The sequence below is a fragment of the Somniosus microcephalus genome, unplaced genomic scaffold (genome assembly GCF_052327205.1).
Source record: "Somniosus microcephalus isolate GS21.2 unplaced genomic scaffold, FLI_Smic_1.0 unresolved_chr4, whole genome shotgun sequence".
Taxonomy (NCBI): Eukaryota; Metazoa; Chordata; class Chondrichthyes; order Squaliformes; family Somniosidae; genus Somniosus; species Somniosus microcephalus.
This window is the reverse complement of record NW_028225182.1, coordinates 34,228,925-34,245,410: the sequence shown is the minus strand read 5'-3', so window position 1 is coordinate 34,245,410 and position 16,486 is coordinate 34,228,925. Positions and strand designations below refer to the sequence as shown.

Here is a 16,486-nt window from a genome sequence, read left to right as displayed (position 1 = left end):
TCACTGTATAACACGGATACAGTACTGGTGGGTACAGGTCTGTCCCTGTATAACACTGGGGTACAGTACTGGTGGGTACAGGTCTGGCACTATAACACTGGGGTACAGTACTGGTGGGTACAGGTCTGGCACTATAACACTGGGGTACAATACTGGTGGGTACAGGTCTGTCATTGTATAACACTGGGGCACAGTACTGGTCGGTACAGGTCTGTCACTGTATAACACGGGTACAGGTCTGTCGCTGTATAATATGGTACAGTACTGGTGGGTACAGGTCTGTCACTGCATAACACTGGGGTACAGTACTGGTGGGCACAGGTCTGGCACTGTATAACACGGGTACAGTACTGGTGGGCACAGGTCTGGCACTAACACTGGGGTACAGTACTGGTGGGCACAGGTCTGGCACTGTATAACACTTGGGTGCAGTACTGCTGGGTACAGGTCAGTCACTAACACGGGTACAGTACTGGGGTACAGGTCTGTCACCGTATAACACTGGGGTACAGTACTGCTGGGTACAGGTCAGTCACTGTATAACACTGGGGTACAGTACTGCTTGGTACAGGTCAGTCACTGTATAACACTGGGGTAGAGTACTGCGGGTACAGGTCAGTCACTGTATAGCACTGGGGTACAGTACCAGTGGGTACAGGTCTGGCACTATAACACTGGGGTACAGTACTGGTGGGTGCAGGTCTGTCACTAACACTGGGGTACAGTACTGCTGGGTACAGGTCTGTCACTAACACGGGTGCAGTACTGGGGGTACAGGTCTGTCACTGTATAACACTGGTACAGTACTGGTGGGTACAGGTCTATCACTGTATAACACTGGGGTACAGTACTGCTGGGTACAGGTCTGTCACTATAACACTGCGGTACAGCACTGGTGGGTACAGGTCTGTCACTGTATAACACTGGGGTACAGTACTTGGTGCAGGTCTGTCACTGTATAACACTGGGGTACAGTACTGGTGGGTACAAGTCTGTCACTATAACACGGATACAGTACTGGTGGGTACAGGTCTGTCCCTGTATAACACTGGGGTACAGTACTGCTGGGTACAGGTCAGTCACTATAACACTGCGGTACAGCACTGGTGGGTACAGGTCTGTCACTGTATAACACTGGGGTACAGTACTTGTGGGTGCAGGTCTGTCACTGTATAACACTGGGGTACAGTACTGGTGGGTACAAGTCTGTCACTGTATAACACGGATACAGTACTGGTGGGTACAGGTCTGTCCCTGTATAACACTGGGGTACAGTACTGCTGGGTACAGGTCAGTCACTATAACACTGGGGTACAGTACCGGGGGTACAGGTGAGTCACTGTATAACACTGGGGTACAGGTCAGTCACTGTATAACACTGGGGTACAGTACTGGGGGTACAGGTCTGTCACCGTATAACACTGGGGTACAGTACTGGTGAGTACAGGTCTGTCACTGTATAACATTGGGGTACAGTACTGGTGGGCACAGGTCTGTCATTGTATAACACTGGGGCACAGTACTGGTGGGTACAGGCCTGTCATTGTATAACACTGGGGCACAGTACTGGTCGGTACAGGTCTGTCACTGTATAACACGGGTACAGTACTGGTGGGTACAGGTCTGTCATTGTATAACACTGGGGTACAGTACTGATGGGTATAGGTCTGTCACTGTATAACACTGGGGTACAGTGCTGGTGGGCACAGGTCTGGCACTGTATAACGGGTACAGTACTGGTGGGCATAGGTCTGGCACTGTAACACTGGGGTACAGTACTGGTGGGCACAGGTCTGGCACTGTATAACACTGGGGTACAGTACTGGTCGGTACAGGTCTGGCACTGTATAACACGGGTACAGTACTGCTGGGTACAGGTCAATCACTAACACTGGGGTACAGTACTGGGGGTACAGGTCAGTCACTGTATAACATGGGTACAGTACTGGGGGTACAGGTCTGTCACTGTATAACGCTGGGGTACAGTACTGGTGGGTACAGGTCTGTCACTGTATAACACTGGGGTACAGTACTGGTGGGTACAGGTCTGTCACTGTATAACACTGGGGTACAGTACTGCTGGGTACAGGTTAGTCACTAACACTGGGGTACAGTACTGGGGGTACAGGTCTGTCACCGTATAACACTGGGGTACAGTACTGCTGGGTACAGGTCAGTGACTATAACACTGGGGTACAGTACCGGGGGTACAGGTCAGTCAATGTATAACACTGGGGTACAGTACTGGGGGTACAGGTCTGTCACTAACACTAGCGTACAGTACTGGTGGGCACAGGTCTGTCACTGTATAACACTGGGGTACAGTACTGGTGGGTACAGGTCTGTCACTGTATAACACGGGTACAGTACTGGTGGGTACAGGTCTGTCACTGTATAACACGGGTACAGTACTGGTGGGCACAGGTCTGTCACTGTATAACACGGGTACAGTACTGGTGGGTTCAGGTCAGTCACTGTATAACACTGGGGTACAGTACTGGGGGTACAGGTCTGTCACTATAACACGGGTACAGTACAGATGGGTACAGGTCTGTCGCTGTGTAACACTGGGGTACAGTACTGGGGGTACAGGTCTGTCACTGTATAACACTGGGGTACAGTACTGGGGGTACAGGTCTGTCACTATAACGGGTACAGTATTGGGGGGTACAGGTCTGTCACTAACACTAGCGTACAGTACTGGTGGGCAGAGGTCTGTCACTATAACACTGGGGTACAGTACTGGGTACAGGTCTGTCACTGTATAACATTGGGGTACAGTACTGGGGGTACTGGTCTGTCGCTGTGTAACACGGGTACAGTACTGGTGGGTACAGGTCTGTCACTGTATAACACTGGGGTACAGTACTGCTGGGTACAGGTCTGTCACTATAACACTGGGGTACAGTACTGGTGAGTATAGGTCTGTCACTGTATAACATTGGGGTACAGTACACTGGGGTACAGGTCTGTCCCTGTATATATAACATTGGGGTACAGTACTGGTGGGTACAGGTCTGTCACTGTATAACACTGGGGTACAATACTGGTGGGTGCAGGTCTGGCACTAACACTGGGGTACAGTACTGGTGGGCACAGGTCAGTCACTATAACACTGGGGTACAGTACTGGGGGTACAGGTCTGTCACTGTATAACGGGTACAGTATTGGGGGGTACAGGTCTGTCACTAACACTAGCGTACAGTACTGGTGGGCAGAGGTCTGTCACTATAACACTGGGGTACAGTACTGGGTACAGGTCTGTCACTGTATAACACTGGTACAATACTGGTGGGCACAGGTCTGTCACTGTAACACTGGGGTACAGTACTGGAGGGTACAAGTCTGTCACTGTTTAACGCTGGGGTACAGTGCTGGTGGGCACAGGTCTGTCACTGTATAACACGGGTACAGTACTGGTGGGTACAGGTCTGTCACTGTATAACACGGATACAGTACTGGTGGGTGCAAGTCTGTCACACTATATCACTGGGGTACAATACTGGTGGGTACAGGTCTGTCACTGTATAACACTGGGGTGCAGTACTGCTGGGTACAGGTCAGTCACTAACACTGGGGTACAGGTCTGTCGCTGTATAACACTGGGGTACAGTACTGGTGGGTACAGGTCGGTGACTGTATAACACTGGGGTACAGTACTGATAGGTATAGGTCTGTCACTGTATAACGGGTACAGTACTGGTGGGTACAGGTCTGTCACTGCATAACACTGGGGTACAGTACTGGTGGGCACAGGTCTGGCACTGTAACACGGGTACAGTACTGGTGGGCACAGGTCTGTCATTGTATAACACTGGGGCACAATACTGGTCGGTAGAGGTCTGTCACTGTATAACACGGGTACAGTACTGGTGGGCACAGGTCTGGCACTGTATAACACGGGTACCGTACTGGTGGGCACAGGTCTGGCACTATAACACTGGGGTACAGTACTGGGGGTACAGGTCTGTCACTGTATAACACTGGGGTACAGTACTGGTGGGTACAGGTCTGTCACTAACACTGGGGTACAGTACTGCTGGGTACAGGTCAGTCACTAACACTGGGGTACAGTACTGGTGGGGACAGGTCTGTCACCGTATAACACTGGGGTACAGTACTGGGGGTACAGGTCAGTCACTGTATAACACTGGGGTACAGTACTGGGGGTACAGGTCTGTCACTGTGTAACACGGGTACAGTACTGGGGGTACAGGTCCGTCACTAACTAGCGTACAGTACTGGGGGCACAGGTCAGTCACTGTATAACACTGGGGTACAGTACTGGGGGTACAGGTCTGTCACTGTATAACACTGGGGTGCAGTACTGGTGGGTACAGGTCTGGCACCAACACTGGGGTACAGTACTGGTGGGTACAGGTCTGTCACTGTATAACATTGGGGTACAGTACTGGTGGGTACAGGTCTGTCCCTGTATATATAACATTGGGGTACAGTACTGGTGGGTACAGGTCTGTCCCTGTATAGATAACACTGGGGCACAGTACTGGTGGGCACAGGTCTGGCACTGTATAACACGCGTGCAGTACTGGTGGGCACAGGTCTGGCACTGTAACACTGGGGTACAGTACTGGTCGGTACAGGTCTGGCACTGTATAACACTGGGGTACAGTACTGGGGGTACAGGTCTGTCACTGTATAACACTGGGGTACAGTACTGGTCGGTACAGGTCTGGCACTGTATTACACTGGGGTACAGTACTGGGGGTACAGGTCTGTCACTGTATAACACTGGGGTACAGTACTGGTGGGTACAGGTCAGTCACTGTATAACACTGGGGTACAGTACTGGTGGGTACAGGTCAGTCACTGTATAACACTGGGGTACAGTACTCGGTACAGGTCAGTCACTGTATAACACTGGGGTACAGTACTGGGGGTACAGGTCTGTCACTGTATAACACTGGTACAGTACTGGTGGGTATAGGTCTGTCACTGTATAACACGGGTACAGTACAGGTGGGTACAAGTCTGTCACTATAACACTGGGGTACAGTACTGGTGGGTACAGCTCTGTCACTGTATAACACGGGTGCAGTACTGGGGGGTACAGGTCTGTCACTATAACACGGGTGCAATACTGGTGGGTACAGGTCTGTCACTAACACTGGGGTACAGTACTGGTGGGCACAGGTCAGTCACTGTATAACACTGGGGTACAGTACTGGAGGGTACAGGTCTGTCACTCTGTAACACTGGGGTACAGCACTGGTGGGTACAGGTCAGTCACTGTATAACACTGGGGTACAGTACTGGCGGGCACAGGCCTGGCACTGTATAACACGGATACAGTACTGGTGGGTACAGGTCTGTCACTGTATAACACTGGGGTACAGTACTGGTGGGTACAGGTCTGTCACTGTAACACTGGGGTACAGTACTGCTGGGTACAGGTCAGTCACTAACACTGGGGTACAGTACTGGGGGTACAGGTCTGTCACCGTATAACATTGGGGTACAGTACTGGTGGGTACAGGTCAGTCACTGTATAACACTGGGGTACAGTACTGGTGGGTACAGGTCTGTCTCTGTATAACACTGTGGTACAGTACTGGTGAGTATAGGTCTGTCACTGTATAACACGGGTACAGTACTGGTGGGTACAGGTCTGTCACTGTGTAACACTGGGGTACAGTACTGGTGGGTACAGGCCTGTCACTGTATAACACTGGGGTACAGTACTGGTGGGTACAGGTCTGTCACTGTATAACACTGGGGTACAGTACTGGTGGGTACAGGTCTGTTGCTGTATAACACTGGGGTACAGTACTGGTGGGTACAGGTCTGTCACTGTATAACACTGGTACAGTACTGGTGGGTACAGGTCTGTCACTGTATAACGTTGGGGTACAGTACACTGGGGTACAGGTCTGTCCCTGTATATATAACATTGGGGTACAGTACTGGTGGATACAGGTCTGTCCCTGTATATATAACACTGGGGTACAGTACTGGTGGGTACAGGTCTGTCATTGTATAACACGGGTGCAGTACTGGTGGGTACAGGTCTGTCACTGTATAACGCTGGGGTACAGTACTGGTGGGCACAGGTCTGTCACTATAACACTGGGGTACAGTACTAGGGGTACAGGTCTGTCGCTGTGTAACACTGGGGTACAGTACTGATGGGTATAGGTCTGTCACTGTATAACATTGGGGTACAGTACTGGTCGGTACAGGTCTGTCACTATAACACTGGGGTACAGTACTGGGGGTACAGGTCTGTCGCTGTGTAACACGGGTACAGTACTGGTGGGTATAGGTCTGTCACTGTATAACACAGGTACAGTACTGGGGGGTACAGGTCTGTCACTGTTTAACACTGGGGTACAGTGCTGGTGGGTACAGGTCTGTCACTGTATAACGGGTACAGTACTGGTGGGTACACGTCTGTCACTGTATAACACTGGGGTACAGTACTGGTGGGTACAGGTCTGTCACTGTATAACACTGGGGTACACTACTGGTGGGTACAGGTCTGTCGCTGTATAACACTGGGGTACAGTACTGGTGAGTATAGGTCTGTCACTGTGTAACACTGGGGTACAGTACTGGTGGGTACAGGTCTGTTGCTGTATAACACTGGGGTACAGTACTGGTGGGTACAGGTCTGTCACTGTATAACACTGGGGTACAGTACTGCTGGGTACAGGTCTGTCACTGTATAACACTGGGGTACACTACTGGTGGGTACAGGTCTGTCCCTGTATAACACTGGGTTACAATACTGGTGAGTCTAGGTCTGTCGCTGTATAACACGGTACAGTACTGGTGGGTACAGGTCTGTCACTGCATAACACTGTGGTACAGTACTGGTGGGCACAGGTCTGGCACTGTATAACGCTGGGGTACAGTACCGCTGGGTACAGGTCAGTCACTAACACTGGGGTACAGCACTGGGGGTACAGGTCTGTCACTGTATAACACTCGGGTGCAGTACTGCTGGGTACAGGTCAGTCACTAACACTGGGGTACAGTACTGGGGTACAGGTCTGTCACCGTATAACACAGGGGTACAGTACTGGTGGGGACAGGTCTGTCACCGTATAACACTGGGGTACAGTACTGGTGGGTACAGGTCAGTCACTGTATAACACTGGGGTACAGTACTGGGGGTACAGGTCAGTCACTGTATAACACTGGGGTACAGTACTGCTGGGTACAGGTCAGTCACTGTATAACACTGGGGTACAGTACTGCTGGGTACAGGTCAGTCACTGTATAACACTGGGGTACAGTACTGGGGGTACAGCTCTGTCACTGTATAACGGGTACAGTACTGGGGGGTACAGGTCTGTCACTAACACTAGCGTACAGTACTGGGGGTACAGGTCAGTCACTGTATAACTCTGGGGTACAGTACTGGGGGTACAGGTCTGTCACTGTATAACACGGGTACAGTACTGGGGGGTACAGGTCTGTCACTAACACTGGGGTACAGCACTGGGGCTACAGGTCTGGCACTGTAACACGGGTGCAGTACTGGTGGGTACAGGTCTGGCACTAACACTGGGTTACAGTACTGGTGGGTACAGGTCAGTCACTGTATAACACTGGGGTACAGTACTGGGGGTACAGGTCAGTCACTGTATAACACGGGTACAGTACTGCTGGGTACAGGTCAGTCACTGTATAACACTGGAGTACAGTACTGGTGGGTACAGGTCTGTCACTGTATAACATTGGGGTACAGTACTGGTGGGTACAGGTCTGTCAATGTATATATAACATTGGGGTACAGTACTGGTGGGTACAGGTCTGTCCCTGTGTATATAACACTGGGGCACAGTACTGGTGGGTACAGGTCTGTCACTGTATAACACGGGTACAGTACTGGTGGGCACAGGTCTGGCACTGTATAACGGGTACAGTACTGGTGGGCACAGGTCTGGCACTAACACTGGGGTACAGTACTGGTGGGCACAGGTCTGGCACTGTAACACTGGGGTACAGTACTGGTCGGCACAGGTCTGGCACTGTATAACACTGGGGTACAGTACCGCTGGGTACGGGTCAATCACTAACACTGGGGTACAGTACTGGGGGTACAGGTCTGTCACTGTATAACACTGGGGTACAGTACTGCTGGGTACAGGTCAGTCACTATAACACGGGTACTGTACTGGTGGGTACAGGTCTGTCACTGTATAACACTGGGGTACAGTACTGCTGGGTACAGGTCAGTCACTATAACACTGGGGTACAGTACCGGGGGTACAGGTCAGTCACTGTATAACACTGGGGTACAGTACTGGGGGTACAGGTCTGTCACTGTATAACACGGGTACAGTACTGGTGGGTATAGGTCTGTCACTGTATAACACTGGGGTACAGTACAGGCGGGTACAAGTCTGTCACTATAACACTGGGGTACAGTACTGGGGGGTACAGGTCTGTCACTGTATAACACTGGGGTGCAGTACTGGTGGGTACAGGTCTGTCACTAACACTGGGGTACAGCACTGGTGGGTACAGGTCTGTCACTGTATAAAACTTGGGTACAGTACTTGTGGGTACAGGTCTGTCACTGTAACACTGGGGTACAGCACTGCTGGGTACAGGTCTGTCACTGTATAACATTGGGGTACAGTACTGGTCGGTACAGGTCTGTCACTATAACACTGGGGTACAGTACTGGGGGTGCAGGTCTGTCGCTGTATGACGGGTACAGTACTGGTGGGTATAGGTCTGCCACTGTATAACACTGGGGTACAGTACTGGTGGGTACAGGTCTGTCACTGTATAACACTGGGGTGCAGTACTGGTGGGCACAGGTCTGTCACTGTATAACACTGCGGTACAGTGCTGGTGGGTACAGGTCTGTCACTGTATAACACGGGTACAGTACTGGTGGGTACAGGTCTGTCACTGTATAACACTGGGGTACAGTACTGGTGGGTACAGGTCTGTCACTGTATAACACTGGGGTACACGACTGGTGGGTACAGGTCTGTCTCTGTATAACACTGGGGTACAGTACTGGTGGGTACAGGTCTGTTGCTGTATAACACGGGTACAGTACTGGTGGGTACAGGTCTGTCACTGTATAACACTGGAGTACAGTACTGCTGGGTACAGGTCTGTCACTGTATAACATTGGGGTACAATGCACTGGGGTACAGGTCTGTCCCTGTATATATAACACTGGGGTACAGTACTGGTGGGTACAGGTCTGTCATTGTATAACACTGGGGTACAGTACTGGGGGTACAGGTCTGTCGCTGTGTAACACGGGTACAGTACTGGTGGGTATAGGTCTGTCACTGTATAACACTGGGGTACAGTACTGGTGGGTACAGGTCTGTCACTGTATAACACTGGGGTGCAGTACTGGTGGGTACAGGTCTGGCACTAACACTGGGGTACAGTACTGGTGGGTACAGGTCTGTTGCTGTATAACACTGGGGTACAGTCCTGGGGGTACAGGTCTGTCGCTGTGTAACACGGGTACAGTACTGGTGGGTATAGGTCTGTCACTGTATAACACTGGGGTACAGTACTGGTGGGTACAGGTCTGTCACTGTATAACACTGGGGTGCAGTACTGGTGGGTACAGGTCTGGCACTAACACTGGGGTGCAGTACTGGTGGGTACAGGTCTGTTGCTGTATAACACTGGGGTACAGTACTGGTGGGTACAGGTCTGTCACTGTATAACACTGGTACAGTACTGGTGGGGACAGGTCTGTCACTGTATAACACTGGAGTACAGTACTGGTGGGTACAGGTCTGTTACTGTATAACATTGGGGTACAGTAAACTGGGGTACATTTCTGTCCCTGTATATATAACATTGGGGTACAGTACTGGTGGGTACAGGTCTGTCATTGTATAACACTGGGGCACAGTACTGGTCGGTACAGGTCTGTCACTGTATAACACGGGTACAGTACTGGTGGGTACAGGTCTGTCACTGTATAACACTGGGATACAGTACTGGTGGGTACAGGTCTGTCACTGTATAACACTGGGGTATAGTACTGGTGGGTACAGTCTGTCACTATATAACATTGGGGTACAGTACTGGTGGGTACAGGTCTGTCCCTGTATATATAACACTAGGGCACAGTACAGGTCTGTCACTGTATAACACGGGTACAGTACTGGTGGGCACTGGTCTGGCACTGTATAACACGCGTGCAGTACTGGTGGGCACAGGTCTGGCACTGTAACACTGGGGTACAGTACTGGTGGGCACAGGTCTGGCACTGTATAACACTGGGGTACAGTACAGGTCGGTACAGGTCTGGCACTGTATAACACTGGGGTACAGTACTGGGGGTACAGGTCTGTCACTGTATAACACTGGGGTACAGTACTGGTGGGTACCGGTCAGTCACTGTATTACACTGGGGTACAGTACTGGGGGTACAGGTCTGTCACTGTATAACACTGGGGTACAGTACTGGTGTGTACAGGTCTGTCACTGTATAACACTGGGGTACAGCACTGGTGGGTACAGGTCTGTCACTGTATAACACTGGTGTGCAGTACTGGTGGGTACAGGTCTGTCACTAACACTGGGGTACAGTACTGGTGGGTACAGGTCAGTCACTGTATAACACTGGGGTACAGTACTGGTGGGTACAGGTCAGTCACTGTATAACACTGGGGTACAGTACTCGGCGTACAGGTCAGTCACTGTATAACACTGGGGTACAGTACTGGGGGTACAGGTCTGTCACTGTATAACACTGGTACAGTACTGGTGGGTATAGGTCTGTCACTGTATAACGGGTACAGTACAGGTGGGTACAAGTCTGTCACTAACACTGGGGTACAGTACTGGTGGGCACAGGTCTGTCACTGTATAACACTGGGGTACAGTACTGGAGGGTACAGGTCTGTCACTGTATAACACTGGTACAGTACTGGTGGGTACAGGTCTGTCACTGTATAACACTGGAGTACAGTACTGGTGGGTACAGGTCTGTTACTGTATAACATTGGGGTACAGTAAACTGGGGTACATTTCTGTCCCTGTATATATAACATTGGGGTACAGTACTGGTGGGTACAGGTCTGTCATTGTATAACACTGGGGCACAGTACTGGTGGGTACAGGTCTGTCACTGTATAACACTGGGATACAGTACTGGTGGGTACAGGTCTGTCACTGTATAACACTGGGGTACAGTACTGGTGGGTACAGGTCTGTCACTATATAACATTGGGGTACAGTACTGGTGGGTACAGGTCTGTCCCTGTATATATAACATTGGGGTACAGTACTGGTGGGTACAGGTCTGTCCCTGTATATATAACACTAGGGCACAGTACAGGTCTGTCACTGTATAACACTGGTACAGTACTGGTGGGCACAGGTCTGGCACTGTATAACACGGGTACAGTACTGGTGGGCACAGGTCTGGCACTGTATAACACTGGGGCACAGTACTGGTGGGTACAGGTCTGTCACTGTATAACACTGGGGGTACAGTACTGGGGGTACAGGTCTGTCACTGTATAACACTGGTACAGTACTGGTGGGTATAGGTCTGTCACTGTATAACGGGTACAGTACAGGTGGGTACAAGTCTGTCACTATAACACTGGGGTACAGTACTGGGGGGCACAGGTCTGTCACTGTATAACACTGGGGTGCAGTACTGGGGGGTACAGGTCTGTCACTGTATAACACTGGGGTACAGTACTGGAGGGTACAGGTCTGTCACTCTGTAACACTGGGGTACAGTACTGGTGGGCACAGGCCTGGCACTGTATAACACGGATACAGTAAAGGTGGTTACAGGTCTGTTGCTGTATAACACTGGGGTACAGTACTGGTGGGTACAGGTCTGTCACTGTATAACACTGGGGTACAGTACTGGTGGGCACAGGTCTGTCACTGTATAACACTGGGGTACAGTACTGGAGGGTACAGGTCTGTCACTGTATAACACTGGGGTACAGTACTGGTGGGCACAGGTCTGTCACTGTATAACACTGGGGTACAGTACTGGTGGGTACAGGTCAGTCACTGTATAACACTGGGGTACAGTACTGGTGGGTGCAGGTCTGTCTCTGTATAACACTGGGGTACAGTACTGGTGAGTATAGGTCTGTCACTGTATAACACTGGGGTACAGTACTGGTGGGTACAGGTCTGTCACTGTATAACACTGGGGTACAGTACTGGTGGGTACAGGCCTGTCACTGTATAACACTGGGGTACAGTACTGGTGGGTACAGGCCTGTCACTGTATAACACTGGGGTACAGTACTGGTGGGTACAGGTCTGTTGCTGTATAACACTGGGGTACAGTACTGGTGGGTACAGGTCTGTCACTGTACAACGTTGGGGTACAGTACACTGGGGTACAGGTCTGTCCCTGTATATATAACATTGGGGTACCGTACTGGTGGATGCAGGTCTGTCCCTGTATATATAACACTGGGGTATAGTACTGGTGGGTACAGGTCTGTCACTGTATAACGCTGGGGTACAGTACTGGTGGGCACAGGTCTGTCACTGTTTCACATTGGGGTACAGTACTGGTCGGTACAGGTCTGTCACTATAACACTGGGGTACAGTACTGGGGGTACAGGTCTGTCGCTGTATAACACGGGTACAGTACTGGTGGGTACAGGTCTGTCACTAACACTGGGGTACAGTACTTGGGGGTACAGGTCTCACTGTTTAACACTGGGGTACAGTGCTGGTGGGTGCAGGTCTGTCACTGTATAACGGGTACAGCACTGGTGGGTACAGGTCTGTCACTGTATAACACTGGGGTACAGTACTGGTGGGTACAGGTCTGTCACTGTATAACACTGGGGTACACTACTGGTGGGTACAGGTCTGCCCCTGTATAACACTGGGGTACAGTACTGGTGAGTATAGGTCTGTCACTGTATAACACTGGGGTACAGTACTGGTGGGTACAGGTCTGTTGCTGTATAACACTGGGGTACAGTACTGCTGGGTACAGGTCTGTCACTGTATAACACTGGGGTACAGTACTGGTGGGTACAGGTCTGTCACTGTATAACACTGGGGTACAGTACTGCTGGGTACAGGTCTGTCACTGTATAACACTGGGGTACACTACTGGTGGGTACAGGTCTGTCCCTGTATAACACTGGGGTACAATACTGGTGAGTCTAGGTCTGTCGCTGTATAACACGGTACAGTACTGGTGGGTACAGGTCTGTCACTGCATAACACTGGGGTACAGTACTGGTGGGCACAGGTCTGGCACTGTATAACACGGGTACAGTACTGGTGGGCACAGGTCTGGCACTGTAACACTGGGGTACAGTACCGCTGGGTACAGGTCAGTCACTAACACTGGGGTACAGGTCTGTCACCGTATAACACTGGGGTACAGTACTGGTGGGTACAGGTCAGTCACTGTATAACACTGGGGTACAGTACTGCTGGGTACAGGTCAGTCACTGTATAACACTGGGGTACAGTACTGGGGGTACAGCTCTGTCACTGTATAACACGGGTACAGTACTGGGGGGTACAGGTCTGTCACTAACACTAGCGTACAGTACTGGGGGTACAGGTCAGTCACTGTATAACTCTGGGGTACAGTACTGGGGGTACAGGTCTGTCACTGTATAACACGGGTACAGTACTGGGGGGGTACAGGTCTGTCACTAACACTGGGGTACAGCACTGGGGGGTACAGGTCTGGCACTGTATAACACTGGGGTGCAGTACTGGTGGGTACAGGTCTGGCACTAACACTGGGGTACAGTACTGGTGGGCACAGGTCTGTCCCTGTATAACACTGGGGTACAATACTGGTGAGTATAGGTTTGTCACTGTATAACACTGGAGTACAGTACTGGTGGGTACAGGTCTGGTGCTGTATAACACTGGGGTACAGTACTGGTGGGTACAGGTCTGTCACTGTATAACACTGGGGTACAGTACTGGTGGGTACAGGTCTGTCCCTGTATATATAACATTGGGGTACAGTACTGGTGGGTACAGGTCTGTCCCTGTGTATATAACACTGGGGCACAGTACTGGTGGGTACAGGTCTGTCATTGTATAACACTGGGGCACAGTACTGGTCGGTACAGGTCTGTCACTGTATAACACGGGTACAGTACTGGTGGGCACAGGTCTGGCACTGTATAACGGGTACAGTACTGGTGGGCACAGGTCTGGCACTGTAACACTGGGGTACAGTACTGGTGGGCACAGGTCTGGCACTGTATAACACTGGGGTACAGTACTGCTGGGTACAGGTCTGTCACTGTATAACACTGGGGTACAGTACTGGTGGGTACAGGTCTGTCACTGTATAACACTGGGGTACAGTACTGGTGGGTACAGGTCTGTCACTGTATAACACTGGGGTACAGTACTGCTGGGTACAGGTCTGTCACTGTATAACACTGGGTTACAGTACTGGTGGGTACAGGTCTGTCACTGTATAACACTGGGGTACAGTACTGGTGGGTACAGGTCTGTCACTGTATAACACTGGGGTACAGTACTGGTGGGTACAGGTCTGTCACTGTATAACACTGGGGTACAGTACTGGTGGGGACAGGTCTGTCACTATAACACTGGGGTGCAGTACTGCTGGGTACAGGTCTGTCACTGTATAACACTGGGGTACAGTACTGGTGGGGACAGGTCTGTCACTATAACACGGGTACAGTACTGGTGGGCACAGGTCTGTCACTGTATAACGGGTGCAGTACTGGTGGGTACAGGTCTGTCACTGTATAATACTGGGGTACAGTACTGGTGGGTACAGGTATGTCACTGTATAACACGGGTACAGTACTGGTGGGTACAGGTCTGTCACTGTATAACACTGGGGTACAGTACTGGTGGGTACAGGTCTGTCACTGTATAACACTGGGGTACAGTACTGGTGGGGACAGGTCTGTCACTATAACACTGGGGTGCAGTACTGGTGGGCACAGGTCTGTCACTGTATAACGGGTGCAGTACTGGTGGGTACAGCTCTGTCACTGTATAATACTGGGGTACAGTACTGGTGGGTACAGGTATGTCACTGTATAACACTGGGGTACAGTACTGGTGGGGACAGGTCTGTCACTGTATAACACTGGGGTACAGTACTGGTGGGCACAGGTCTGTCACTGTATAACACTGGGGTACAGTACTGCTGGGTACAGGTCTGTCACTGTATAACACTGGAGTACAGTACTGGTGGGTTGTTTTAATGGATCACTTTTAAACCTCTTGTAGCTGATGGTTAGTACTGCCCGAGAATTGCAATACCATAAGAGAGCGGAAGCTGTTTGTTGTAGTGATGTGTTGTGATGTGCCCTTCGGCAAACCACAATCTCCACTTGCGTTTTCTGTGCCGGAGTTTGCCCACAGGTGTAGTCCTAGATGCCCTTGGGCGAGGGTGCCTTGTTCCTCCTTTCAGACTGTGTGTTGCTGTCTGACTCACCGGGCCTACTTAACCAAAGGAGACCTGTTGTACACCTTGGCGGCCCTCCTCCCCACCCGCTGATTAAAACACGAGGCTTTATTTCGTCACGGGCTGACTGCAGCGTAGCCGCCATTCTTACAACGCCACCCCTGTGCTCTTCCAGAGTGACGAGGCGGACTTGGACGGGGAGTCGGATTTCGACGACGCCAGCGCGCACAGCTCGTCGATTCGATCTGACAGCTCGGCCGGGCCCCTGAAGAAAGTAAAGCTGAAAGCGAGAGCTGTCCGGAAGAAGAGGAAGAGTAAGTGTCGCGTTGCGGTTGTTGCAGGCCGTTCGGGGCTTAAGATAGTTTGAAGTTCCCAGGACAGGTCGCACAAACCTGGCATGCATTCCCTTGAGTTTAGAAGATTAAAGTGTTCAAAATGCTAAAAGGATTCGGAATGGTAGATGGAGAGAAGCTATTTCCTCTGGTGGGGGTGCGGGGGAACAAGGGGGCAGAACCTTAAAATTAGAGCCAAGCCGTTCCGGAGGGAAATCAGGAAGCACTTCTTCACACAAAGGGTAGTGGAAATCTGGAACTCTCTCCTCCCAAAAGTTTTAGATGCTGGGGGCCAATTGAAAGTTTCAAGACTTGAGATTGATTTTTTTTGTTGGGTATCAAGGGATATGCAACTAAGTCGGGTAAATGGAGTTGCGATACAGATCAGCCATGATCTAATTGAATAGTGGAACAGGTTCGAGGGGCTGAATGGCCTCCTCCGGTTCCCGTGTATTATTCGGACATGTTGGACTACAGAGGGGGTCGCCCTCGTTGTGTCTCGTTTTAAAGTGGACCGGCAGCCCTGGGGGGCAGGGTTGGGGGTTTGCCAAACTCTCGGGTTGTCTGAGGGATAACGGGAAGTGTGGGGGGGGGGGCGGGAGAAAGTGGAGGAGAGTGAGGTTGTCTCTTTCCGCTCACGCACTTCTCCTGCTACAGTGACATGATGAAGGCGATTTGGTCAAGTTAACTCGGGCAGATGCTTCACAAGGGTACAAACCTCAGGGGACGCGAGTTTAAAAACTAAAAAGTTGGGGGTAAGAGGGGACG

General features: G+C 51.0%; 1 protein-coding gene across 1 annotated transcript in view; it reads left to right on the top strand.

The window, feature by feature from the left end:
* The window catches only part of LOC147090497 (ATP-dependent chromatin remodeler CHD3-like), a 136,317-nt gene that overhangs the window by 36,762 nt on the left and 83,069 nt on the right, over positions 1–16,486 (top strand). Inside the window, 1 exon segment of the mRNA XM_085977262.1 lies at positions 15,562–15,700. Within this exon segment, the coding sequence (XP_085833388.1) occupies positions 15,562–15,700 (139 nt within the window).